At 33.5% G+C, this 27,470-nt stretch overlaps 1 protein-coding gene across 2 annotated transcripts in view; it reads left to right on the top strand.

Annotated features, from left to right (window-relative positions):
• KLHL1 (kelch like family member 1) overlaps positions 1-26,780 on the top strand; it is a gene marked incomplete at both ends in the record, with an annotated part of 381,529 nt that extends 354,749 nt beyond the window's left edge. For both annotated transcript variants that reach the window (XM_082602078.1, XM_082602077.1), the window contains 3 exons: positions 6,688-6,900; positions 15,691-15,862; positions 26,721-26,780. In XM_082602078.1, coding sequence (XP_082458204.1) covers positions 6,688-6,900; positions 15,691-15,862; positions 26,721-26,780 — 445 coding nt within the window. The remainder of the gene's footprint in view (positions 1-6,687; positions 6,901-15,690; positions 15,863-26,720) is intronic.
• Positions 26,781-27,470: the final 690 nt, after the last annotated feature.

The following is a 27,470-nucleotide window of genomic DNA, read 5'->3' as shown; positions in this document are numbered from 1 at the left end:
CATCAAAAGAAAGAAATTCAGAATTGTAATAGGTGTAGAGTGGGAGTTGGCAAGGAAACATGGAGGGATTAAAATTGAAGTGACCATTTCTACCAGGTTTGGGGTTAGTAAATTCTACTAAGTTGGGTGGGATGCAATTCATTAACCTAAATTAATTTCTGTATTTATAATTGTCAGAGATTTTTTTAGGAAATATAGGCACATTCTAATAAATAAAGGTAATTGGGTTTTGTTAGCCATATGCTATCATGACAGCAAGTCCGTTTTGTTTGGGGCAGAAAATTTTGCTCAGGGACTGAGATTGTCTTTGCCAGTAGTTTAAACACAGCTTCACTGTAGGAATTTCACAAACCAGTAGCATACAGGGTCATGTCTCTTAATAAGCCAATAAAGAAATAACACACCCATGATAGATTAAATACACTATTGTTCCAGGCAAGGGGAGAAGAGAGAAATAAAGTCCAAATTTACTTAAAGTGTACTCTTTCTATGAGTTTTTTGTTTCTGGAAGAGGCGATTTGGTTTTGCCAAACAAGAGCTGATGTGCAGCTGCCAGTGGAAAAATAAAAGTCCCTCAGTTGCTAGAGCATGTTGCTAAGGAACGATGGTAATGGTGTTGACAGGCAGGCTGATATTCCTGGGGACCACCATTGGCTGATAAAGAAGTCTCCTTTATCATAGCAGAAACTAATGCCCAAGATGTTCCGAGAGCTAAATTAGCAAAGGGTAGCTTTGTCCAGACTGAAACTCTGGGATAGCCTTCACGAAATCTCTGTATTTATAGTCTAAATGTCCCCTTTGCCAGAGTTGTTTCCCTACAAGTTTTTATTGAAAAGCCCCCAGCTGGGCCCCTCAGCAACTAAGCTACTAAGTGCTTATCAATCAAGGGCAGATGAGATGATGACATCCAGACACAACTTACTTCATTCTTATATCAAAACAACTTTACTTCTAAAAACAACATTTTTTTTTTTTGGTCATAAGTAAGTGAATTTGAAATCATAGCAAACCAATACACAACAACAGAGTCTCACACTGAGTTTGTCACATGTACCAACATTTCTTAGTAAGTAGGAACAAAAACAGCCTGATGTGTAAGCTTACTGAAATCCCACTCACTGTACTCTCAGGCACTCAACTAGTACCCCTCATGGAAATTATTCACTGAGAGGTACATGCCGGAGTATTTTGATTGCAGGAATGACAAGCCTTATCATGGGATCAGATGAAAGAGTTCTCCATCAATTAGGAAACAAAGGATCAAACAAAGTTCTGGATCTAGAGAGTTGCATCAAATGTGTTATACCGCACTTTCTATAGCCATTCCTGAAGTTATGTACCAATGATAAAATATGCCACATAGTAAATAACTTTCCCTAGTATACAGATTATAAATAACATTATATTTCTGGGGAAAATACAAAGTGGGATCAAAAAGACTTTCTAGTGGAGACATACCTGAATTGACTAATGAGCGATGAGTGAACAGTAACCCATCCTATATAGTAACAAGGTACTTAGGACAGAATGCACAATGGCACACAGGGCTGGTAAAGATCTAGTGCTGTGGCAGAAAGTTACAATTGGCTCTTAATGGTCATTCATTCCTTTTTATATGACAGTATGCACAGGTACTGTTAGCTAGGCAAGTGGTCATCTAAAATAAAGATAACATTTCCCAGCACCTGATCAGTCAGGTATTGTCATGTAACTAAGTTCTGGCCAATGGGATGTAAAAAGTGAGTAGTGCAACTTAAAAGATTGATTCTTAAAGGGAGAGGATGTGCTCCTTCTTCCACTTTTCCTTCATCCTTCTGTTTGAACTGTGGCTGTGATAGCTAGGACTCCACCTTCAGGACCAGAGGGTTTGCAGACAATTCTCCATGGACTTGAAACATTCCTGAACATTTTCCAAGCAAAAATATTGGCAACATTTTTCACCATTTTTTCAAGGATATTTGTAAATTGAACAGCCTTGGAAGGTAGAGATAGTGTCTGTCTTTTGGGCAGAGAGCAGGTTTGTTCCTTGAGAGAGCAGGAACACAATAATAAAGATAATATCTACCTTCAGAGCAATGATTGGACAGGTTTGCTGGCAGCTCCTTTAAGGATTAGCAGTTCCTAAATTCCAGATGTGAGAAAAGTCCTCTATGTAAATAAGCATTCACCTGAATCTCTCTGTATCACCCTGGTGGGACTTGGAGGGACAGGAGGAACCCATGTGAACATAGAGCTCATTCTATCTGTTGTTCATGAGAACAAAGTCATTTCTTTCCGATCCCAGAATCTTGTGTCTTTTACCAGCATCTATGAAACTGTGGTAGGCTAATTTGTTAGCTTTCAGGTCTGGTAAAATTTCACTCTTCACAGTTCTTGATAAAGGGTCTTATCCTACAGATGATAGGTTGAAAGTTGGAAGTAGCCTGGGTCTCGGCACCTACCTGCAAAGCCACTTTACATACATTTGAACCCATATATTAACTAATACAGAATTTGTTTCTTACTACTGCCATATTATATGGATAGGCATACCCCAAAGACATTGCAGGTTTGATTCCAGACCACCTCAATAAAGTATATATTGCAATAAAGGGAGTCACATGGAGTTTTTGGTTTTCCAGTGCATATAAAATTATGTTTACACTATATCATAGTTTACTGTGTGCAATAGCATTATGTTTTTGAAAACAATCTACATACCTTAATTTAAAAAAATACTTTATTGCCAAAAAGTGCTAACCGTCATCTGACAATGCAGGATTACCATAAAACTTCGATTTGTTAAAAAATAAAAGCAATTCAATAAGGTGAAGCACAATCAAATGCAATAAATTCATAAACCATGCATAAATAAAATGAAGTATACCTGTACTAGAATATAAAATACATGGTGCTGAGATGGGCACCTGACAACTAGATCTCAAAACAGGAAGACCTTGTTGCTAAACTTTATATAAAACTTTTCTGTAGGCTGAATAAACACATAAGTTAATGAAAGGGGAAGGGAAGACTCATTCATTCTCAGCAAAATTCTGGAAGAGTTTACTTAAGTCAGGGGTATTTCTGACCTCCTGCCAATTTTTGGCATGCAAGGAGGGATATACAGGTCAACGTTCACAGCAAACTGACCTATGACAGTGATGTCTCCTAAGAATGTTATTTTTCTGCCCTTTTCTCATTGCCTCTGAATGAAATTCCAGCTCCATAGCATGCCATACAATCCCCTTCATTCTCAGTCTAACCTTTTCATCCTACCAGCCATATCTCTTCTTCTCCTCCTTCACTAGCACCCGTTCCACCAATATGACATACTTGCCACTCTATTTATCACCTGCTATGACCTTTCATGTCCCTTGTCTTTACACATAATGCTTTCCCTGTATGTAATGCTTTCCCCTACTTCTTCATCTTACAAATGTCTACTCATCTTTCAACTCTAAGTTAAAATATTATGTTTCCTTTCTTGCCATGAAACTGTCAGCTGTCACTTCTTATGTTGTCAGTTCATTTACTTCTAGTATCGGATCCTTCTCTGCTCTTCATATTCTCAACATCTAATTTGTCATTGTAGTAAAACAAAACAGGGAATCAGTCTAAACTATGATTAAATAGATTGTAAGAGGAGATCTGAGAAGATAACCTTGGATAATTGTCCATGAGTTTTTGTGTATACATTGCAACATTTATTCTAGCTGCAAAATATTTTCAAGTATTGAAATACATCTGTTGGTTTTAATAATTACTCCATAAAGCAGCCCCAAAGGACACTATTATCTCTTCTATACAATTACAATTTTCTCATTTCTTTTGCAAAGCTTTTTTTGAGGAAAAAATGTAGTGTATTTATTCTTTTCAACCAATTTTGCTCTAGTATTAATAATTTATATTACATTATCAAAATTACAATAATTTCATTGTTAATCTGTAGACTATATAATAGGAAGAACATTAAAAGGGACATTTACCAAGTGAAATATAACCCTGATAACCTAGCTTAGGCTTTAGTAAATAATTTATAAAATAACAGCTATGATGTATCAAACATTTATTTTACAAAAAAAACTGTCAGATATCATATAATTTTTATAGAGGTGTTACATAAATTTCTTTTGCATAAACCCATGTGTTACTGAGTTTCATTAGGAGAGGGTTCACATAAAAGGCAAAGAAATTGAATAAATAATGGTTTACAGTATATAATATATATATAATATATATATATATAATTATATTAAGAAATCAATGATGTTGTAACTTGTGAAATTTAAGGTACATTTTCTTTTCAAATATAAGGCTGTGCTAATAGGCTCGATATTTGACTTCTATAATGTGAGCAATATGTTTAATTAATTATCATTATTTTAATACACATTTAGCTATATATTTGTATATGTTAGCATTCTTTAATAATTTCAAAAAATGTGTGATAAAGTATTGTATAGAATTATTTTAGTATCAACAATGCTGGGTTCAGATAAAGCAACAGTATAATTTGTCACTATAATGTGTATGAATAAACACAGTAGCTTGAAGTCAACCATTCCATTAAAACAATAGAAAATAAAAAGGTGAATACTTTTCTTATATGTAAACTATGTACCAGGGACTGTGGTAGGTGCCCTTCATGAAGATACTTAAACAATAAATAAAATCTCTGCAAAAAGTTATTTTGCTAAGTTTTAATAACAATATCTCAATATTATAGCATACTTCTTTTGAGTTAGATCTTTAATTTAAATGAAACAGAAATAAAATTCAGATTTTTGTGAAGCATTTAGGATGATAAAAACTTCCGAGTGAGTAATCATTTCACTTCTGGGTGACTTTGCAAGCTAAATTGTCCAATACTTGTCCTTTAAATTGTTCCTATTGGTTAATTTCAGCATACTACAAGACTGAGAGCCAGCAGACAACTTGTGAGTAATCAAGCAAAGAGGCATTACATCCATAATGGGAACACCTGGGTAATCAAAAGTATTTTTTCATGGCAGACATTGAGAGAAACATAAACATCTTAAAAAATCTCCAGGATTTGAAGTCATTTTAAATATCATATTTTAGACTTACTAAAGAATATTAGAAGAGGAATATTTAAATCTAAGGCCTAAACTATTTTATATACTAAGTAATAATGTTTTCCTATGCATTTACTTAGTTAGAATTAAGTCTGTTTACCAGTATATTAAACATAATGTCCATTAGTAAAGCAAAAATTTCATGACATCTAATCTTATTAAACCATAAACAAGTTATAATATTCCTCTACTCAAAATCCTCCCATGGCTTCCTGCTTCACTTAGGGAAAATGTCTACATTTGCTTTAGACTTTAGACAAACGTCTAAATACCTGTGTGAGGCCCACCCTTTACCCCCACCCATCATCTCCTCTGCTACTCCGCCCACTATCTCTGCTCCTGCTGTTCTGGCTTCCTTGCTGCCCCTGGAACTTTGCACTAACCTGTTCAATCGACCTCAAATCTTCTCCCCCAGAGATATTCCTGAACTCACCTCCAAACACTACCATCTTCTCAAGTTTTGGGGCAAACTTCACCTTCTCAATGAGACCTTTTTTGATCATATATTTAAATTTGTAACTACAACTCCTGCTCCCACCATTTGCACTCCTGACCCTACTTCCCTGCTCTATGTGTCTACAGCCCTTCGTAGTATATAATACATGTGTTTACCGTGTGTATTATGTCTATATCACTACTAGTAGAATTGAGTGCAATGAATTGTTTCTTGTTTTGTTCATGGATATATTCACAAAATTTGGGATGGTGTGTGACATATACTAGGCATTCAAATTTATGTGTTGAATAAATGAGTAAATAAATAAATTCAACTCTGTACCTTTCTGTGATACAATCCTCATGGCTATTACTAAATAAGCAAGAATGTCTTTACTAGGAATAGATAATGTATTTCTAATTTTGTATTCTATGAATGTATTTTAAGTACCATGTGTGCTGTAATATTTTTATTTTCTGGGTTCCTATCATACTTCTCAGTAATGAAATAGCAAAATATGTGTATCAAGTAAATTTCAGCAATATTCAATCAGGCTAATATCATTGTACTCTTTTTTCCTATAAAGTTTTGTCTATCCAGAAACACATTAGATATAGTATAGGCGCTGAATAAGAAAGCTAGTGTTATGACAGTATGTGTTTAACTTATTCCATTTATTTAGTGTTCTAAACTGTGAATACAGAACACAAGAAGTAGGCATGATTTACCTACTGGCAAAATCAATAGCAAAATCAATTGCTGAACAACAAGTAAGATAATTGATTTTCTTCTGATTATGCTCATTTTCAAGAAAAATTGAAGATAAATATATCTTATTTTTAAAATAGGCATTCCTCAACATTTATTAAAATAACATATTAGATGATTTAATTATTTACACAAAATAGTTTTACTCTAACATTCTAGAAATAAAGAGGTTAGAAAATTATCATTTTAATTTCATCTAGTATACAGTTTATTAAAATCATGGGATTCAGGTATACTTAATTAGTTATAATGTTCCTTTAATAAAAATTTCCATGTGAAGTAATATATTTTTAACACATTTGAGGCTCATGCTGTGATTGAAAATTTATTCATAAAGGACTTTTCCTTTCCTTCATTTGGTCATACAGACTGTAATACTAAATCATGTTTGCCCAATTGTGTTTTTAGGTTGTATTCAGTTGGAGGTCGTGATGGAAGTTCCTGTTTGAGTTCAATGGAATATTATGATCCTCACACAAATAAGTGGAACATGTGTGCTCCAATGTGTAAACGAAGAGGGGGTGTTGGAGTGGCCACATGTGATGGTTTTCTTTATGCAGTAGGAGGTCATGATGCTCCTGCTTCAAACCACTGTTCTCGGCTGCTAGATTACGTAGAAAGGTAAGATCCCCAAGGCACGGTTATAGTGAAAGAAAGAATGCGAATTATATTGATACCTAATGCAAGTGATTATAAAATCTGCATAATTTAAGAAAGTAAATTCAACTCCTACAGCTGCTTTATTAATCTCTCGCTCATGCACGTGCTCACGTGCAAGAGTGCCCGTGCACACACACACACACCACTTTATGCCTTACCTTATTTTTTCTTTCTTCACCCTCCCTCCCTCCTTCCTTCTTTCTTTTCTTCCATTCTTTTCAACTAATATTTTTTAAAAACCCTACAATTTATTTTCACATAATTCTAAAGTTATCTTTAAGCTTCTCATTAATATGTTTTAAAAGGTCTATTAAAATGCAGTTTTAAATAATTTTTAAAATGTATGAATGTCTTTTAATTCTTTTTTTTAAAAAATGGATATTTTATTTATATGTTCTATTCATCCTGTTTTATTTGTTCTACTACTCTCTTCAAATTCGTAAAGGTGAATTATGAACTTTGCTTTATGCCATAACTTTCTTAATGTAAGACAGGCTTATTAGAACTATATTGACTATTATCCTGGTGTACAGAAGAAGTATAGATCCTCTTTTAATTCCTTCCTAAAAATGGCAGGTGCACAGAGGCTGGAGTGAAAATTTACCTTGGCTTCAGTCTTGGTCCAACTATCCACACACTTCCTAGCATGGTTATGGCTGAATTCTCTTTAGTGGATGTGGATCTCTTAGCACTTTTATGTCATGTGAAGTAAGGATTAGAGAGTTAAGAACCTAACAGTGATATTTTCTATTACATAAGGAAACATGCTGATACATGAGGAAGTGAGATTAGGAAATATTGAGGATAATTTATTTTTTATCACCTGGGATAAGATAAGTAATTCTACCTTAATGAATAACTTCAAAAGTTTTAGTGACTTAATACTATAATGCTCTTTTCTTTTCATGCTGTGTGTCCATGTGATATTATTACTCTAGTACCCAGAAGGACATATAAGCTAAAGTATGGGCAACGCTGGTCTCCATGTCAGAAGGGAAAGCCAGAGAATAGTACTACATTGTTTATGCATTCTTAAAGATTCAGCCTTCAAGTAATATAATTCTCCTTTGTTGATACTTTGATGACAACTCAGTCACATGGCCACAGAATACTTCAGAGTGTGGAAAGACAGTATCTGACCTTGTACCTGGGAGAGGAATAGATGTCTGGAGGATCACACTGATGACCACAGCAATTTTCCTCTTAATATTAAGAAACAAAATCCTTTATATCTAAGCTTGATAGTGGAATAGTCATTGGAAGAAAGGGGCTCTCTCTCATTTATGATAATTTATTCTTAGGATACGTGAACATTTTTACTGAGAATAAGGCCATTGGCAAGAGATAGCTTTTAGTGAACATGCTCTGTTCAAACTTAAGCCACTTCTTGGATAAAATACAGAAATGTTTAACGATATTGTTACTCTGTGAAATGGACTGTAGATTTATGGCTATATATACATAGAGGATGGCATTTAGCTCACCACAGTTGCACTTCAATGTTCTCTTGTCCAATGAAATTAGGAACTATAGGTGCTACAGTGAGGACAGTGGTCAGAGTCCAAATGAATAATTGTATGCTTTTATAAACACAAACATGTAACTGTGTATGCTTTTATAAGCACAAACATGTAACTGTTTAGTTAAAAAATACTGCTAATAGAATGACAGGTTATTCACATTTTCCTTTGCTAAATTATTGGGAAACAATGACAAAAAAATGAATATGATGAGCCTGCTAGTTTTATGGCAAATATATAAATGCCACTAATAAAATGATATTTCATACACATTATTTTCTAAGTTTACTCTCTAATGCATTAAAATGTTGTTTGTGAACAGAGGCATAAAGAATTCAGTCTAGGAATACATTTATGGTGCAAATTTGTATTTAATTAAGCATAACTATTTTAAGTTATAGGATTGCAGTGGGGATGAACAACTTAAGTAATGCAGAAGCACAGCATCATCATGATTCTTATCCGAGCTCATACCATGTGTCAGATTAACAACATTTTTTACAATTTCTATAAGATACATTCTATATTGATAATTTTACATAATGGTACCCCTGTAGAATTACTTTGCATGTGTAATGTAAGGAATGTTTCTTAGTATATAATCATAGGCAAACAAATCATTAGGAATAGCAGGTAGTGTACAATATTATGTTTTATACATAGATAAATAAGTAGATAGACAAGTGTTGTTATATGACAATGATTTCTTATAGAAGTGTAAAGGTATTATAAAGTAGCAAAGTACAGTTATATAGCACCTATCAAAAATTGTAAAGTCAGGCTTTCTTAAATGCAAGGAATATTGGTACTTCAAATCAGAACAGATAAGAAAGCAGAGACTGAGTAAGAATGTGAAGTTTAGAATAGTTGCTGGAACAGTAAAAACTAATTTTGTAGCCAAGCCTCACTCTAGTGAGAGCATATTAGTGGACAAAAGCAGTGTGCAAAAATGCAGTAAGCTCTAGCAGAATTTAGACCCAGAAAGTGCAATTCATTAGAAAAAGCACATTCATCTATCTATTCACTTATTCAGTAAATATTGTTTTGTGTTTGCTTTCACTGTACTAAATAGACCTTAAAATGTATTAGAAAAAAAGAGGTAAAGAAATTAATATTTAGCACTTTGAGATCACAAAGCTGGAAATCAGGCAATGGATCAGAAAATATGCTCAAAGCCATCAGTACCACTGCTGGCTAATAAGAGATCAGGACCACATTTGCCCTTGAATCTACATCCCATTAATTAGACCTGATAGGAAAGGGGTGTCAAGATTAAAGAAACTCCTAAACCTGCCTTTGTAATATCCACTCTTGCTTCCTCCAATCTTTTCCCCTTAGAGTAGCCAGAGGAAACTTTTCATAATACAGATTTGACCTGAAAGTGCAATGGAGTTTTCCTTTGTATGAATTAACAACATAATGAAAAAATTATTTGTTTTACATCAATTTTTCCACTAAACTAGATTCTATGTGCTGGCCAAGATTGTCTTGTCTATGCCTATACTCCTCCACTTGGCTTAATTCCTAGCACTGAGTAAACACTTAATAAGCATTTATTAAATCAGTCAGACACGAAGAAAAAGAGGCCTCAAATTTCTCACAAGGAAAACATTATGAGGTATACTGTAAATAGGTAGGTAGGTAGGTAGGTAGGTAGCTAGCTAGCTAGCTAGCTAGCTAGCTAGATAGATAGATAGATAGGTAGATAGATATTTTAAGAGGGATGTTAGAGAGATGGATGAATGTTCAGATGGATTGAAGGAAAGATAGACAGGTTTTAAAAGGGATAAATGGAGGGATGGATAGATGGATGAATGTTTGGATGGACTGATGGAAAGGTATGTAGATAGATATTGATTTATTACATCTCTATTTTCATGTGAACACCCATTTCCATCATCACTGGCTGAGGATTCATGATTTACATATATTTTAGGCATATCTTCAATAGACAGAAAATTTTTGATTGAGACTAAAATATTAAGCAATTATTCATATACCTGTTGAAAATTATATCATTATATCTTATCAACCAAACACTATTAACAACAATCACAATTTTGATATATAACTTATAATAAATATACAACTTTTGTTCAAAGTCTACTAAAATCTACTCCAATCATAATAGAAAAAGTCATCTAAACTAACACTATTTAGCTTATTACTGTCAGGATATGACTCTACTTTTATCATCTTTAGATCTTTGTTAAAAATGAAATAAGTTAAGATATGCTGTCTGACATACAGGGATAAATACATTATCTACTTAAATAATTCTTTTCAGATTACCATAAACATTAATATATAGAGCAAGTATGGAATTTTGGATTCTTTCATTTCTTTTAATTTCTCATTTCATCCTTTTGGTTTAGACATAATCCAAGAATTTCTGAACACTGAAGAGAGATGATAAAGGAGAGACTTACTTTTTATTTAAATTATAGATGCTATACTAGGCCTTAAGTAGCACATTAATATATTAATTCACATTTTTTGATATGTGAGATCCTAAATTTTCTACAAAAATGTAATTGCTTGAATTGTTTAAAGTTAAAATGTTAGGTAGGCAATTTTTTACTTTATAATAAATATTTCTTTTTATTCTTCTTAAGATCTTACTGTTGGAACCAGCCAAATGAATGCAGCATGAAAATATATATTTTTTTGCCTTTGTTTTTCTATTATTGTGCATGCATAATCTTTGCTACTTCTTTGATAACAAATTATGTTCAAATTTCTGGTAGAAATATATACAACAAATGGAGATCCTATGAGAGTCTACATATATAAAGCCTTGTTTTATAAGTAGATGCAAAAATTATTAACCTATACCATAGCCATACTAATTTATATTTGTGATTAATGTTTGCCTCAGTAGCTTATGAGGCAAGTGTTATCTTTGAATTGGTCAGCTGGACACAGGGAGTGACAGAGTAATCTGTTGTCCTGGGATATTCTGCCTGGAATGCTGACATCATGGTAATTTATCTGAAAGCTTTGGAAGAAGGAGAACAATTCTTTGGAAGGTAGATGTACATGAAAAGATGAAACATGTGATGTCGTATATAGATGGAAGGTTATCAACACTGGTATCAAACTCTGAAATTCATTTTCACATTGAGAAAGGTATTTAAAAATACATAATTTGGGCTCACAGCACTAGTAAATTTTTCTACTATATGAGTAGAGAAAATAACTACATAAAGAATCTATTTCTCCTTAGTTTTGAACTGTTTAATGTATTTATTTTAAAAGTGAGTTTTTACTAGCATTAAGATCTTCTGTGTATGCTCCATGTTCTGTTGATTGACAATAGCTTAAATAATTTTTAAAACTTTAATGAGAAAGCTACACCTGAGTGGAGTCGGAGTTGCTTAGCAGTTCCTTGCTTTCTCGGGTTCTGTCACCAGCTCATCTCTCCTCCCCTCAACCTTGAAGAGTAGATGTAATGGAATATGACCTAATCAAAATAGAGTTTTTCATACACCTTCATAGAAAAGTTGAAATCAAATTAACTTTTAAAAATACGTTTGTATAAAAATAAACAAAAACTGTTGAAAGGGGGAGCAGAAATCTAGTTATATTGTCCATTAAACAAAAGAAATTTTTATCTTCTAATTGTGGAAATAACAATTCTTGAAAAAGTAATGGTACCTCAAAAAATTCAAGGGGGAGTTTCAATGAGAAACTAACTTTTGTTCTGTTGTTGTCATATGCCTTTGGCAAATTTTCATTTTACAGCCAATTTTAACCACTATATACGGATGCATCTCTTTCCTGAGGGCTGTAAACTTTAATAGAGTCCCTGATGCAGAGCTCACATTCTGACCATGAAGGCCAAGGTGAGACGTAGGAAAGGCAGACAGCCTAAATGCAAAAAGACAGCAGCCACCCCCCACCCGCTTTTTCTATTCTTTCTTTCTTTTTATAAACAAGCAACCTAAGGCAAAAAAGAATGCTTAGAACAAAATTTTGTCAAAAACGTGAACAGACAATGACAATGTTCGCTGTTAGTAATTGTTTGGAAAGAGCTTATACATCTGTGAATCTTTCCCTAAGCTAAAAAATGCTGTTTATTTCATTTGTGGGGTAACAATTATGTGTATCCCCAGGCTCAGAGGTAAATCCACAGAGTTCTAAACACAGAAAAATCCATTTAGATTCATTAATATGAGAACAAGGATAACCATTACTGGGTAATTTTGAATTAGTGTGATTACTGCATAAATATCTGAGAGAGAGAGAGAGAGAGAGAGAGAGAGAGAGAGAGAGAGTGTGTGTGTAGGAGGGGGTAGGGTTCGGACTCAGTTTTTCTTTTGGTTTGGTTTGATTTTCTAGCAATATATATAAGTTTAAATATCATCACCATTGCCAGATATAAATTAAAAGATTGCAATTAAACACATGAAATATGTTACCTACCACTGAAAATAGGTATTTTTAATTCAAAGATTTGGATCTTCTAGGAGAATGCACTAAATTTTTTAACTATTCTTCAGGAATTTGTAAAATGTGAAAAGAATGATATCTCTTTTGAAGCATAGGATATTATTTTAAATGTGTACGTAGATATAGGGCATACTAGTGTTTTCTTAATTTTCCCTGAAGTATGAGTATATGAGAATATCTTCATTATATGAGCTTCACTTAAAATTTCAAAAGTCTTCAGAAATGCATTTATTATTCTTTAGTGCTCTTAGTGTTAGCTTTTTTTCTCAGTTATTCTGCCTTTTTGCAAAGTGATAAAGTCTGCTATGTAGACAGTAGTTGAAAAAAATCCTATAGATCTGAATAATAATTACATGGGGACTAAAATAGGACTTCGGGAAAAGCTATTTAAGTGAAGTGATTGTGACAAAAGGCAGACTAGCTTCTATTAGAAAATGAATAAAATATAAAGAACGTTCCCATTTCACTGACATTAGAAGTGTTATACATTCTTCCTTTTAAAGTTATTTTATAACAAAAATTTCCTGACAGAAAAGTAAACAACAACTCCCTGTATTCATTACCCAGATTCAACAACCATCACCAAATTGCCTCATCCATTCACCTTTACTGTATTTTTATTTCCTGAAATATTTTAAAGTAATTCTTTACTTTAGCTCAAAACCTGTATGAATTCATCCCAGAAACAAACAATGGAAAATGATTAGAACTTTACATTTTTAGCATAATCGCAATGTCATTATCAAAACTAATAAAAATTTAAATAATCTCTTATTATAATCTGATACCCAGAATTAAAATTTCAAAATGTCTTAAACATCTTTTAACAGTTGGTCTATAAATTGGGATCCAAGTAAGTTTCACTCACTTTATTTTGTTACATTTTAAAGTCACATTTAATTTAGAACAGCTACTTCTTCTTAGTAATTCATTTTATTACTGGGCTTTTTTACCCTGAAAAATTCAGTCAGGTATCTTATAAAATGTTCCACTTTGTGGATTGTACATTTTGATTCCTTGTGGTGTCTTTTCTTTTCTCATCTTTCCTTTTTTTTGTCCTCTGTTTTTACGTTTATATATTTCAAAATATTCATGGTAGAAATTTAAATATCTTAAGGAATATTTGACAGCATAGATTGCTTATTTGCATTTGTGTCTATGTGTGCCTGTGTCTACTTGTGATGTTTTACACTTATTAACTATAGCATATAAAATTACTTTTTTATTTGCCTGACAGCCTATGCTTAAAATGGTCCTGATTTTCAGGCATTCAACCAATCTCTCATTTCACATATATCATTTTGGCTGTCACAACTCCTCCAGACATGGTGCATAAATGCATGTAATGTCCTGGGAGAAATATTCTCTGCAAAATATAAATTCCAGATCCTTGGGGTCCTTCCAGTCATTTCTTTTGTAACAACCTTCTTTATTTTCAATAAACTGTATGTGGGTTTTTTGGCTTGTTTGTATTTGCTTCTTTTTTTTCATTAAAATTTCATAACAAGGTTGGAGTAGAAAAACAAACGGAATAAATTTGCTGTTATCCAGTCTTCTTTTATATTTCCTCTACTGGGTTCTTACTAGATGTTTTTGTACCTGAACCTGCAGTTGTAGGTTAAAGGCAAATAGGTGGCTTAATCATTCCTTCTTAGCTGAAATAAAGCTCACTCAACAAGGAATTCTTTGGTGTCTTACCACCCAACACATAAAATATCTGTATGTAATGTATGGTAATCGGACTCTCTGGAAATTTAATTATTTTTGGTTAAAATTCAATAATAATACTTGGACCCTCTGCTTCAATCTCTTGATTTACCAATCTCTCCCTTCCAGTGAATCATGAGTAATTGTCATTAAAAGATAACTCTGTTCACGTTGTACCTATTTCCTCATGTTTCGATGGTTCCCTATTTTCCTATTGAGTAAGCACAAAATACTCTCTTACTCTGGGAATCAAGCAATTCATGAGCTGATCAAAAACCACCTTTTTTTTTTTTTTTTTTTTGCGGTACGCAGGCCTCTCACTGTTGTGGCCTCTCCCGTTGCGGAGCACAGGCTATGGACACACAGGCTCAGCAGCCATGGCTCACGGGCCCTGCCGTTCTGCAGCATGTGGGATCTTCCCAGACTGGGACACGAACCCATGTCCCCTGAATCGGCAGGCGGACTCTCAACCACTGTGCCACCAGGGAAGCCCCAAAACCACCTTTTTAAGCACTGCTTCTTCTCACACTCTTGAACCTGGCCACACTGCACACCTACTTTCCACAAAGCTGGCCATGCATTTTTATTAACACTGGTGTTCCTTTGTAAAAATATCTCTTTCTTTATAGCAAATTTAGGATAGATTTTCAGATCTGATTTAAAGGAGACTTCAAATGTGAAGTACTTCATAATTGTCCCAGATTTTTAACCATTACTTCTGTTTCATGAGCATAACATTCTCTTGTACCTGTTTTAAAGAACCTCATTCTACTGTGGAACAGTAGTTATTTACATATCTGATTTCCTGTGGAAAGAAATCATGACATTCATTTTTGTAAGATGACTCAGCATCCATCCAATTAAGAGTCTAGGCATGTTTTTAAAATACCTTAAACTCTAGAAAGCCAGACATTGTGGATATTGGCTCCTGAAAACCTGCTCAAATATTAAGTTTTTAGAAAAAAAAAAGTTAAGTTTGTTTTTTTCATGGCTTCTTTTGAAAGGGCATCATTAATATAGTAAAAGTTCAATGTGACTAGAATATGCTATGTCCTTTATCTTTACATTTTAGATATGACCCCAAAACAGACACATGGACCATGGTGGCTCCTTTGAGTATGCCCAGAGATGCTGTTGGTGTCTGTCTCCTTGGTGACAGACTATACGCTGTTGGTGGCTATGATGGGCAGACATACCTCAACACTATGGAATCCTATGATCCACAAACTAATGAATGGACCCAGGTAAGATTGTTGCCAGCATAAGTTACTTCACATATAAGAACTTATTTCACTTACTTCTTTTGGAGGAGAGGGGTACATACAGCAATGTATCTAGTCAAATTACTCTGAACTCAAAATGATTTATTTTGTCCATTTGCATGTTCATTTTGTAAAAAGTTTATTAAATCATATGTTTTTGTGTACTTTTCTCTTGTGTATTCTATACTTCAATAAAATTTATATTAGAAAGTTACATTCATGCTTCAGTGAGATTTCCACTTTATTATAAGTCATAACAAGAGACAGGAACTGAATTTTAATTAGCTGAAGCAAAAAATGAAAGTGGAATATATTGGTTCACAAAAACTCATCTTTAAAATATTTGGTTTCAGAGATAATAAAAATAAGAGAATGGAAACCTGCAGAAAACAACTTTCTGCCTCCCGTTTTTGCTTGACTATCTTTGTTAAGTTGATTGCTACTCACTGCAGAGAGAATTTTCTATGGAGTGGTGCTGCTAGAAACTCCAAGTGGGAAACCTCACAGCCATAATCAGAAAATAAAAGAATTCTTTGTTCAAAAGAGACCCCAAAACAAACAGCAAAGAGCTCTGAATGGTCTGTCGTATAAAGCACTCATTCCTGGACAAACACTGTGGCCAAGAATATGGAGTGAAATAATTGGCTGATCTTAGCTTAGCCTTTGAACATACACTGTAGTTAGAGATTCAGGATCATGCTCAGAGAAGCTCACAATCTGGTCGAAGATCTGGACTATTTGGGTTGGGGTGTGTGTGAGTGCTGGGGAAAGATGAGAGGAGGACAACTTAATTATGGTGGAAAATAACTTATGCTGTACAGTTACTATAACCTTGCTTGTAATGAAGAGAATGGGTATATTTTCAGACTTTTGTCCTTATATTCAATTTCTCCCTACTTTCTTTCTTTGCCAAATCTCTCAATATTTCTTATTTCTCTCCTTTATCAGAAACTTAAAAATTAGAAACAATTTAAACAAACAAACAAACCAATTTTCCATCAATGGATGCAGTTAAATTCCAAAGTCTTACTTAGTTGAAGCAAGATAATAACCTCATCTCCTCTTATTCCTTAATGTATAAAAGGGTTTATTTTTCGTCATAGAAATTGACTAAAATTTGATTGAAGTAAATTTCTTTGAAAAAATGTTTACTTTTAAAGATACATAACTTCCTTGATTGTGTTGGTTTTGATGATATGTGTTCAACTACAATATTAAATAGGGTGATTTTGAAGTACAAAACCAGTCTCCTCATGGTCAGACTAAGGTATCTGCCTTATGAAACTTACCCTTCCCCAAGGGAAAATCCTTTGTTTCAAACGAAGAGGCATTTGGCTAAGAAGGAAGAAAAAAGGTGGAATGGAGGAACAAACAGGACGAATTTGGAGAACTAGGTCCTGTGATGTTCTATGTTTTACTTTAACTGTGAGAAAGAAGCATTCCTTATCCAGAGAGCAGCAAATATAAAATAAGCTGTAATTATTGCACTGAGATTTTAGAAGATATATTTTAATTCTTTACCTTCCTGAGTCCCTAGTGTTTCCAAAGGGAGAACTGCTATGACTGTTGACTTGCTAAGGAAATGTACCAGTTCAGCGGTATATATTTTAAATGTGCTACTTTTACAAATGAACATTAAATAAAGGAAGTTTATGGGCATATAAATGAATAATATCTTCATTACATATTTATAGAAAAGAACCATTATGCTTATCATTCCTCTATAATTGAAATCAAAATAATGGGTAAAAGCATCCTAAAGGACATTTGCCCTCATCTGTATTTTATTACACTCTTTTGGATCATATAGTATCTTACAAAGAGCAAAGTGGTATTTAAAATGTTTTATAACGTTCATCCACCAGAGGGCAGACAGCAGAAGCAAGAAGAAATACAATCCTGCAGCCTGTGGAACAAAAACCACATTCATAGAAACATAGAAATGATGAAAAGGCAGAGGAGTATGTACCAGATGAAGGAACAAGATAAAACACCAGAAAAACAGCTAAATGAAGTGGATATAGGAAACGTTCCAGAAAAAGAATTCAGAATAATGTTAATGAAGATGATCCAGGACCTTGGAAAAACAATGGAGGCAAAGATCGAGAAGATGAAAGAAATGTTTAACAAAGATGCAGAAGAATTAAAGAACAAACAAACAGAGATGAACAATACAATAACTGAAATGAAAACTACACTAGAAGGAATCAATAGCAGAATAACTGAGGCAGAAGAATGGATAAGTGACTTGGAAGACAGAATGGTGGAATTCACTACTGTGGAATAGAGTGAAGAAAAAAGAATGAAAAGAAATGAAGACAGCCTAAGAGACCTCTGAGACAACATTAAACACAACAACATTCGCATTATAGAGGTCCCAGAAGGAGAAGAGAGAGAGAAAGGACCCAAAAAATATTTGAAGAGACTATAGTCAAAAATTTCCCTAACACGAGAAAGGAAGTAGCCACCCAAGTCAAGGAAGGGCAGCGAGTCCCAGGCAGGATGAACCCAAGGAGAAACATGCTGAGACACATAGTAATCAAATTGGCAAAAAATAAAGACAAAGAAAACTTATTGAAAGCAGCAAGGGAAAAACGACTAATAACATAAAAGGGCACTCCCATAATGTTAACAGCTGATTTCTCAGCAGAAACTCTACAAGTCAGAAGGGAGTGGCATGATATACTTAAAGTGGTGAACGGGAAGAACCTACAACCAAGATTACTCTACCCATCAAGGATCTCAGTCAGATGTGATGGAGAAATCAAAAGCTTTACAGACAAGCAAAAGCTAAGAGAATTCAGCACCACCAAACCAACTCTACAGCAAATGCTAGAGGAACTTCTCTAAGTGGGAAACACAGAGAAGAAAAGGACCTACAGAAACAAACCAAAAACAATTAAGAAAATGGTCATAAGAACATGCATATCAATAATTACCTTAAACGTGAATGGATTAAATGCTCCAGCCAAAAGACAGAGGCTTGCCGAATGGATACAAAAACAAGACCAATATAGATGCTGTCTACAAGAGACCCACTTCAGACCTAGGGACACATAAAGACTTAAAGTAAGGGGATGGAAAAAGATATTCCATGCAAATGGAAATCAAAACAAAGCTGGAATAGCAATACTCATATCAGATAAAATAGACTTTAAAATAAAGAATGTTACAGGAGACAAGGAAAGATACTACATAATGATCAAGGGATCAATCCAAGAAGAAGATACAACAATTATAAATATATATGCACCCAACATAGGAGCACCTCAATACATAAGGCAACTGCTAACAGCAATAAAATAGGAAATTGACAGTAACACAATAATAGTGGGGGATTCTGACACCTCACTTACACCAATGGACAGATCATCCAAAATGAAAATAAATAAGGAAACAGAAGCTTTAAACGACACAATAGACCAGATAGATTTAATTGATATTTATAGAAAATTCCATCCAAAACCAGCAGATTACACTTTCTTCTTAAGTGTTCATGGAAGATTCTCCAGGATAGATCACATCTTGGGTCACAAATCAAACCTCAGTAAATTTAAGAAAATTGAAATCACATCAAGCATCTTTTCTGACCACAATGCTATGAGATTAGAAATGAATTACAGGGAAAAATAAGTAAGAAAACACAAACACATAGAAGCTAAACAATACCTTATTAAATAACCAAGAGATCACTGAAGAAATCAAAGAGGAAATCAAAAAAGAGCTAGAGACAAATGACAATGAAAACACAATGATCTGTAACCTATGCGATGCAGCAAAAGCAGTTCTAAGAGGGAAGTTTATAGCTATACAAGCCTACCTCAAGAAACAAGAAAAATCCCAAATAAACAATCTAACCTTACACCTAAAGAAACTAGAGAAAGAAGAACAAACAAAACTCAAAGTTAGCAGAAGGAAAGAAATCATAAAGATCAGAGCAGAAATAAATGAGATAGAAATTAACAAAACAATAGCAAAGATCAATAAAACTAAAAGCAGGTTCTTTGAGAGGATAAACAAAATTGATAAACCATTAGCCAGACACATCAAGAAAAAAAGGGAGAAGACTCAAATCAATAAAATTAGAAACGAAAAAAGAGAAGTTACAGTGGAAACCTCAGAAATACAAAGCATCCTAAGAGACTACTACAGGCAACACTATGCTAATAAAATGGACAACCTGGAAGAAATGGACAAACTCTTAGAAAGGTATGACCTTCCAAGACTGAACCAGGAAGAAATAGAAAATATGAACAGACCAATCACAAGTAATGAAATTGAAGCTGTAATTAAAAATCTTCCAACAAACAGAAGTCCAGGACCAGATGGCTTCATAGGTGAATTCTATCAAACATTTACAGAAGAGTTAACACCCATCCTTCTCAAACACTTCCAAAAAATTTCACAAGAAGGACACTCCCAATATCATTCTATCAGGCCACTATCACCCTGATATCAAAACCAGACAAAGATACTACAGAAAAAGAAAATTACAGACCAATATCACTGATGAATATAGATGCAAAAATCCTCAACAAAATGCTAGCAAACAAAATCCAACAACACATTAAAAGGATCATACACCATGAGAAAGTATGATTTATCCCAGGGATCCAAGGATTCTTCAGTATATGCAAATCAATCAATGTGATACACCATATTAACAAATTGAAGAATAAAAACCATATGATCATCCCAATTGATGCAGAAAAAGCTTTTGACAAAATTCAACACCCATTTATTATAAAAACTCTCCAGAAAGTGGGCATAGAGGGAACCTACCTCAACATAATAAAGGCCATATATGACAAACCCACAGCAAACATCATTCTCAATGGTGAAAAAGTGAAAGCATTTCCTCTAAGATCAGGAACAAGACAAAGATGTCCACTCTCACCACTATTATTCAACATAGTTTTGGAAGTCCTAGCCATGACAATCAGAGAAGAAAAATAAATAAAATGAATACAAATTGGAAAAGAAGAAGTAAAACTGTCACTGTTTGCAGATGACATGATACTATACATAAAGAATACTGAAAATGCCACCAGAAAACTACTAGAGTTAATCAATGAATTTGGTAGAGTTGCAGGATACAAAATTAATACACATAAATCTCTTGCTTTCCTATACACTAATGATGAAAAATCTGAAAGAGAATTTAAGGAAACACTCCCATTTACCATTGCAACAAAAAGAATAAAATACCAAGGAATAAACCTACCTAGTGAGACAAAAGACCTGTATGCAGAAAACTATAAGACACTGAAGAAAGAAATTAAAGATGGTACCAACAGATGGAGAGATATACCATGTTCTTGGATTGGAAGAATCAATATTGTGTAAATGACTACTACCTAAAACAATCTACAGGTTCAATGTAATCCCTATCAAATTACCAATGGCATTTTTTGTGGAACTATAACAAAAAATTTAAAATTTGTATGGGGAATCAAAAGACCCTGAGTAGCCAAAGCAATCTTGAGGGGAAAAAAAATGGAGAAGGAGGAATCAGAGTCCCTGACTTCAGACTATACTACAAAGCTACAGTAATCAAACAGTATGGTACTGACACAAAAACAGAAATATTGTTAAATGGAACACAATAGAAAGCCCAGAGATAAACCCACACACCTCTGGTCAACTAATCTATGACAAAGGAGGCAAGGATATACAATGGAGAAATGACAGTATCTTCAATAAGTGGTTTTGGGAAAACTGGACTGGTACATGTAAAAAAAATGAAATTAGAACACTCCCTAACACCATACTCAAAAACAAACTGAAAATGGAGTAGAGACCTAAATGTAAGACCAGACTCTATAAAATTCTTTGAGGAAAACATAGGAAGAACATTCTTTGACATAAATCACAGCAAGATCTTTTTTGACCCACCTCCTAAATTAATGGAAATAAATACAAAAATAAACAAATGGGACCTAATGAAACTTCAAAGCTTTTGTACAGTAAAGGAAACCATAACCAAGATGAAAAGACAACCCTTAGAATGTGAGAAAATATTTGCAAATGAATCAATGGACAAAGGATTAATCTCCAAAATATATAAACAGCTCATGCAGCTCAAAATTAAAGAAATAAAGAACCCAATCCAAAAATGGGCAGAAAACCTAAATAGACATTTCTCTAAAGAAGACATACAGATGACCAAGAAACACATGAAAAGCTGCTCAACATCACTAATCATTAGAAAAATGCAAATTAAAACTACAATGAGGTATCATCTCATACCAGTTAGAATGGACACCATCAGAAAATCTACAAACAACAAATGCTGGAGAAGGTGTGGAGGAAGGGGAAGCCTCTTACACTGTTGGTGAGAATGTAAATTGATACAGCCACTATGGGGAACAGTATGGACGTTCCTTATAATACTAAAAATAGAATTACCATATGATCCAGCCATCCCACTACGGGGTATATACCCAGAGAACACTGTAATTTAAAAAGATACATGCACCCCAATGTTCATTGCAGAACTATTTACAATAGCCAAATCATGGAAACAACCTAAATGCCCATTGACAGATGAATGGATAAAGAAGTTGTGGTACATATATACAATGCAATATTACTCAGCCATAAAAAGGAACAAAACTGGGTCATTTGTTGAGACGTGGATGGCTCTAGAGACTGTCATACGGAGTGAAGTAAGTCAGAAAGAGAAAAACAAATATCGTATGTTAATGCATGTATATGGAACCTACAAAAATGGTACAGATGAACTGGTTTGTAGGGCAGAAGATGAGACACAGATGTAGAGAACAAAAGTATGGACACCAAGGGAGGAAAGCCGTGGGGTGGTGGGAATGGTGGTGTGATGATTTAGGCGATTGGAATTGACATGTATACACTGAAGTGTATAAAATTGATGACTAATAATAACCTGCCTCATTAAAAAAAAAAATATATATATATATAAAATGTTTGATAACAACTTTATTTTAGTACAATAAACATTAATTTTAAAGTTCTTAAGTACTTTAAGATTTTACAGCCACATTTATCATTATTTATATTTTTAAGACTTTCAAGGAACCATCAGCAAACCCACACAAAATCCCTTTGAAATTCCAGGCCACTAGAGAAAGTTCTGGTATTTGCTGGATAATGCTTGTCACCTTCCCTTCACTTACCCCATAAATGGACAATATCATCTGGTTATTCCATTTACTACTAGTACCATAAAATGGCTATGCATTAGAATGAATAAGCGAATATATTAAAATATATAATAATGTATATTTGGAAAATTTCCCAAGCTAGCTAGAATTGGAAATAATGTAAATAGATTAGAGAGTATTTGCCAGATTCATGTCTTAATAGTTACACAGAGAACAAACCCATGCATGCTTGCAGGTGTGTGTGTGTGTGTTTGTGCTTTAAGTAAATTTGACTTTGCCATTTAACATTGTTATTTTGTGTTTTTGCATTTGATTTGAAAAAACAATATGTGTGCTTCAAAACATAGAAAGAAAAATTTAATTCCATTTCCCCTAGCCTGGCTAAAATCACCCTTTCATGTCTTCCTTGGTACAATGTTGTAGTGCTGTCTTTCTGCATCTACCTGCAGCTGTAAAGAAACAAAGATAGTGTGTCATTTACTGTCATATCTCCAAAAACTGACATAGTTGCTGGCATGGGGTGAGAGATATGTGAATATTTCTTAAATAAATTTATTGTGAATTATTTTTGCAATTCAGTTTACTCTGTTGTGCATGGATTTATTTTATTTGCATATAATAGATATATAAGATGCTTAGAATGAGTTTCAGGGAAGTCTGGTGAGATATTTAAATCTTCAGTTGCTGTTTAATAATTGGTTTCATGCCAACCTTCTTAGGTTATCATACTAAGGCTGAAAGGTATAACCCTGGGGAGAGAACAGGACAGATTTTTTAAAATATGCATTAAGTAAGATAAAACTGGACCAAGGGGGAAAAGGAGAAGTGTTCTCAAATATTTAAAATGTATTTTTGTAGAATATATCAAATGCTTAAAATGGAATGATAAATGCTGGGGTAAGGGGAATACTTAACACTATGATAGAACTTAAGTGTGTTGGGTAGAGAAATCTTCTTTCAGGAAATGATATGTAGAGTGAAGCATAGAAAATGAGTAATAGTTAAACAGATAAAAATATGGGGAGTGGTTTGGTTTAAGGAAGAGAATTTTTAAAGAGCCGCAGGAAGGAGAACACATGGCATGTTTCATTCGGCAATAAATAGAGCGGTGAGCAGTAAGTTTGGAGAGATAAATTATGTCTATATCATATAGGACCAGAAACCATGTTATATAATCATGACTCTACCATAAACCTAAAGGAGAGCTAATGAAGGATTTTAGACAGGGAAAGTAAATCATCAGAATTGTGCTTTAAAATGATTGCACTTGATGAGAAGTGAAAAACGATTAGGAGAAAGCAAGGTAAGAGTCGGAAATTTATTAGGACATACTTTACTAATCCACTGTAGGGGTGGACAATTTTTCCTTCTTCCCTTCTTCTTTCTTCAGCTAATGAAACAATTTAAATTGACATAAAACAAATTAATGGGAGAAAAACAAATTCAATTTTGTATGTAAGGAAACCCATAAATACATGAGACTCAAAGAAGTGACCAAAGCAGGAAGCTTTGATACTTTTTAGACAAAGAAACAATAAATTCATGAAGTACTGAGTAGACAAAGTGGTTTGGGATTGAGGTAGTAAATTGGTGAAGAAGTTACAAGGTTTGTTTACACAGCCTTCTTGGCCCTAAATTCCCTATGTCTGATGATAAATATGCCTCTATCCTCCTGGTACATAGAGGGTACCATTTCACATGGGAGATTTATCTCCTGCTTTAATTGTTCAAAGAGGGTCAGAGTGTCCCTCTTGTGTCCAGCATCCCTCAGGTACCTTTAGTTCAAAATAATCAATATGCCAAAGTGGCATACCCTAAAGTGGCATATTCTGCTCCCCTTCACACTCAAGGTGAAACTGTAACCTAAACTGGGTTGAAGACAGTACGAATGGGTATAATTAAGTTGGTTGGAGAGATAGTTATAGGACTTGATGGTTATTTACCTGCAAGGTTGAGGGTGGTGAAAGTAAGTGTCATGGATGTGCTCTAGGTTCCTGTCTTGAGCAACTGGTTAGAAAGTGGTGGCATTCACTGGTAAAATAAATACAGGAGGAATAGTAAACTCGGGGGAAAAAAGCAGACATTCATTTTTACACACACATATAAGCATGTATAGAAATATAGATGCAAATGTAGATACAGACATAAAGTGAACGTATGTACATTATACTTCATCTAGAAACTATGCATAGTATTTTTCAGTATTGAATGAACATCAGAGAGTATTTGGGAAACTTCAAAAATACATCTACCCAATACTCATCCCATTCCCATTGAATGGTGGGCCTTGAGTACTTATACTTTGTAAAAGTCCCTTAGATGGCTCTGATGTGAAACAATGCTTCAAAATCATTGGAAACTAAAAGAGAGACAATGGAAACTGTGTGCATTTTGGAGTCAGAAATATTTCAGATTGTGGACATTGATGTTACCAGATTTACATATTGTCTCTTGACACTCCATTCACATGCCTGTTATATAGAGATGACAACATATGATGGGATTATAAATGTGACAGAGATCTATAAAAATTATTCTTAACACACAATACACTATCAATATATCACATACCCCTTTTCACTTCTCATTTTGAGCAAATATCTATGAAAAAGACAAGATATGTTATATTAGCTTTTTAAAAAATAAGGTATTAAATGAAAGGAATAAAAAAAAAGTCATATGGGAAGTTTTTTTGGTTTTGTTTCTGTTTTTATTTTTAACCTGCAAGGAGGATGGCAGGTAACAATATGCACAGTTAAAAGAACTAGTAGATAATTAGATAATGATGGTAACTTTCATATTTAGAGAGTGAGACCATGTCCTTTCTCAATCAATAAGATAATGTATGTGATCTGAGGTTGTTTTTCTCATAGCTATTTTATTTGCTACATTTTATTCCTTTCTCTTTGAAATAATATCCTGTAATTTCTCATCTACCTAATGTTTTTATGTGTGTATTCTTAGAAAACTATAATAAAAATCATTGATATGAAAAAGTTCAAATTACTAAAATCTTAGTTTACCTCTATGGAATAAATTTTCATTACAAACTTTTTAAAAATTATTGTTTTTATATATTTCTAACCAATTTCATATTCAGGATTATTTTAAAAATCTCAGTTCTCATTTCAATGACAAGCATAATGTAGACTTAAAAGAAATAGGTCCTGTAGCAATTATAATTATGGCCTATTAATAAGAAAATATTGAAGCTATATCACTGTATGTCTCTGTTTAGAATGAATGAATAACACATTTAATTCAGTATAATATCTTGGGAAGTAACTTCACAATGACTTCAATAGTGAAATAGCTATTTCATCTAAAATATACTCCAAGCTGTCACTATGAAATATCATCACAAATGTGTCCATGCAAGCTCTAGAATAAATCTTTGCTGGAAACTTTTCTTAAACAGCTTCATTTCACTAAAAATCATTAAAGAATTTATTAGTTTCATTAAAAATTCTGTAAATGATTTCAGGTTTAAAAAATTTCAATATACATATTATTGTTTTATGTAAATGTCATTTTCATTGTTTCCATTTATATTATACTACTTGTAGATAAATTGGGAAAAGATAAGCACATTTATTAATGATTTTCATGCATATGAATGAGTGGTTTAAATACATTGTAATTTGTATATTTTAAGACAGTAAAATTTGTGTTAAATTCTGTTTTATCTTTTTCAACAGATGGCTTCCTTGAATATTGGGAGAGCAGGTGCCTGTGTAGTAGTCATCAAGCAACCTTGACTTATTTTTATTTGGATATATTTTAATTGCTGGAATGGTTATTTTTATATCAGAGGACAAGAATGAGAACTTCCTGAGATGAAAATTCTTCAAGAACAAAGATTTTGGTAGATTTACCTACTGATGTCAAAAGAAATAGAAGATCAAACAGAATTATGGGAAACAAGAAAACAAACTGCTCTGGGAACACTATCTAGTCATGTGTTAGTTCAGGAATGGTTATTGGTAATTTGTTTTGTATTGTGGCATACAGTAACTAGAGTTACCAAAGGCTTGTTTTTCTTGAGCAATTAAAAGGAGAAACCGAGATTTGTGACATGGATAATTTCATGACCACAGTTCATTCAATTGTTTCATAATCTGTGGAGATACCAAGAGGTTGCCAAGAGTAGAAGACATGATATTTCAACTGACAGAATTTGATCAATTTACTATTTTCCTACTCAGATGTGATCATGCCAGGAGGTGGAATGATGTTTATTAAAACAAACATGCTTCTTCCTAATTTTCCTAAACTACGAACTAGAGAAACAGATTCATGCTTGTTTCTTGCATTCAGAAAACAAATCAAAGCTGCATATATCATCTGAGAGGATGGTTGGATTTTATTGTAACTGTATTATCAATTTGAAGCTGGAAAACACAAAGGATCTTTTTCATTAAGCTTACCACATTGCTTTGCTTTTTGAA

Source organism: Mesoplodon mirus (genome assembly GCF_964341445.2).
Source record: "Mesoplodon mirus genome assembly, chromosome: 17".
NCBI lineage: Eukaryota > Metazoa > Chordata > Mammalia > Artiodactyla > Ziphiidae > Mesoplodon > Mesoplodon mirus.
The sequence above is the reverse complement of the archived record's forward strand: the minus strand, read 5'-3'. Positions and strand labels throughout refer to the sequence as shown.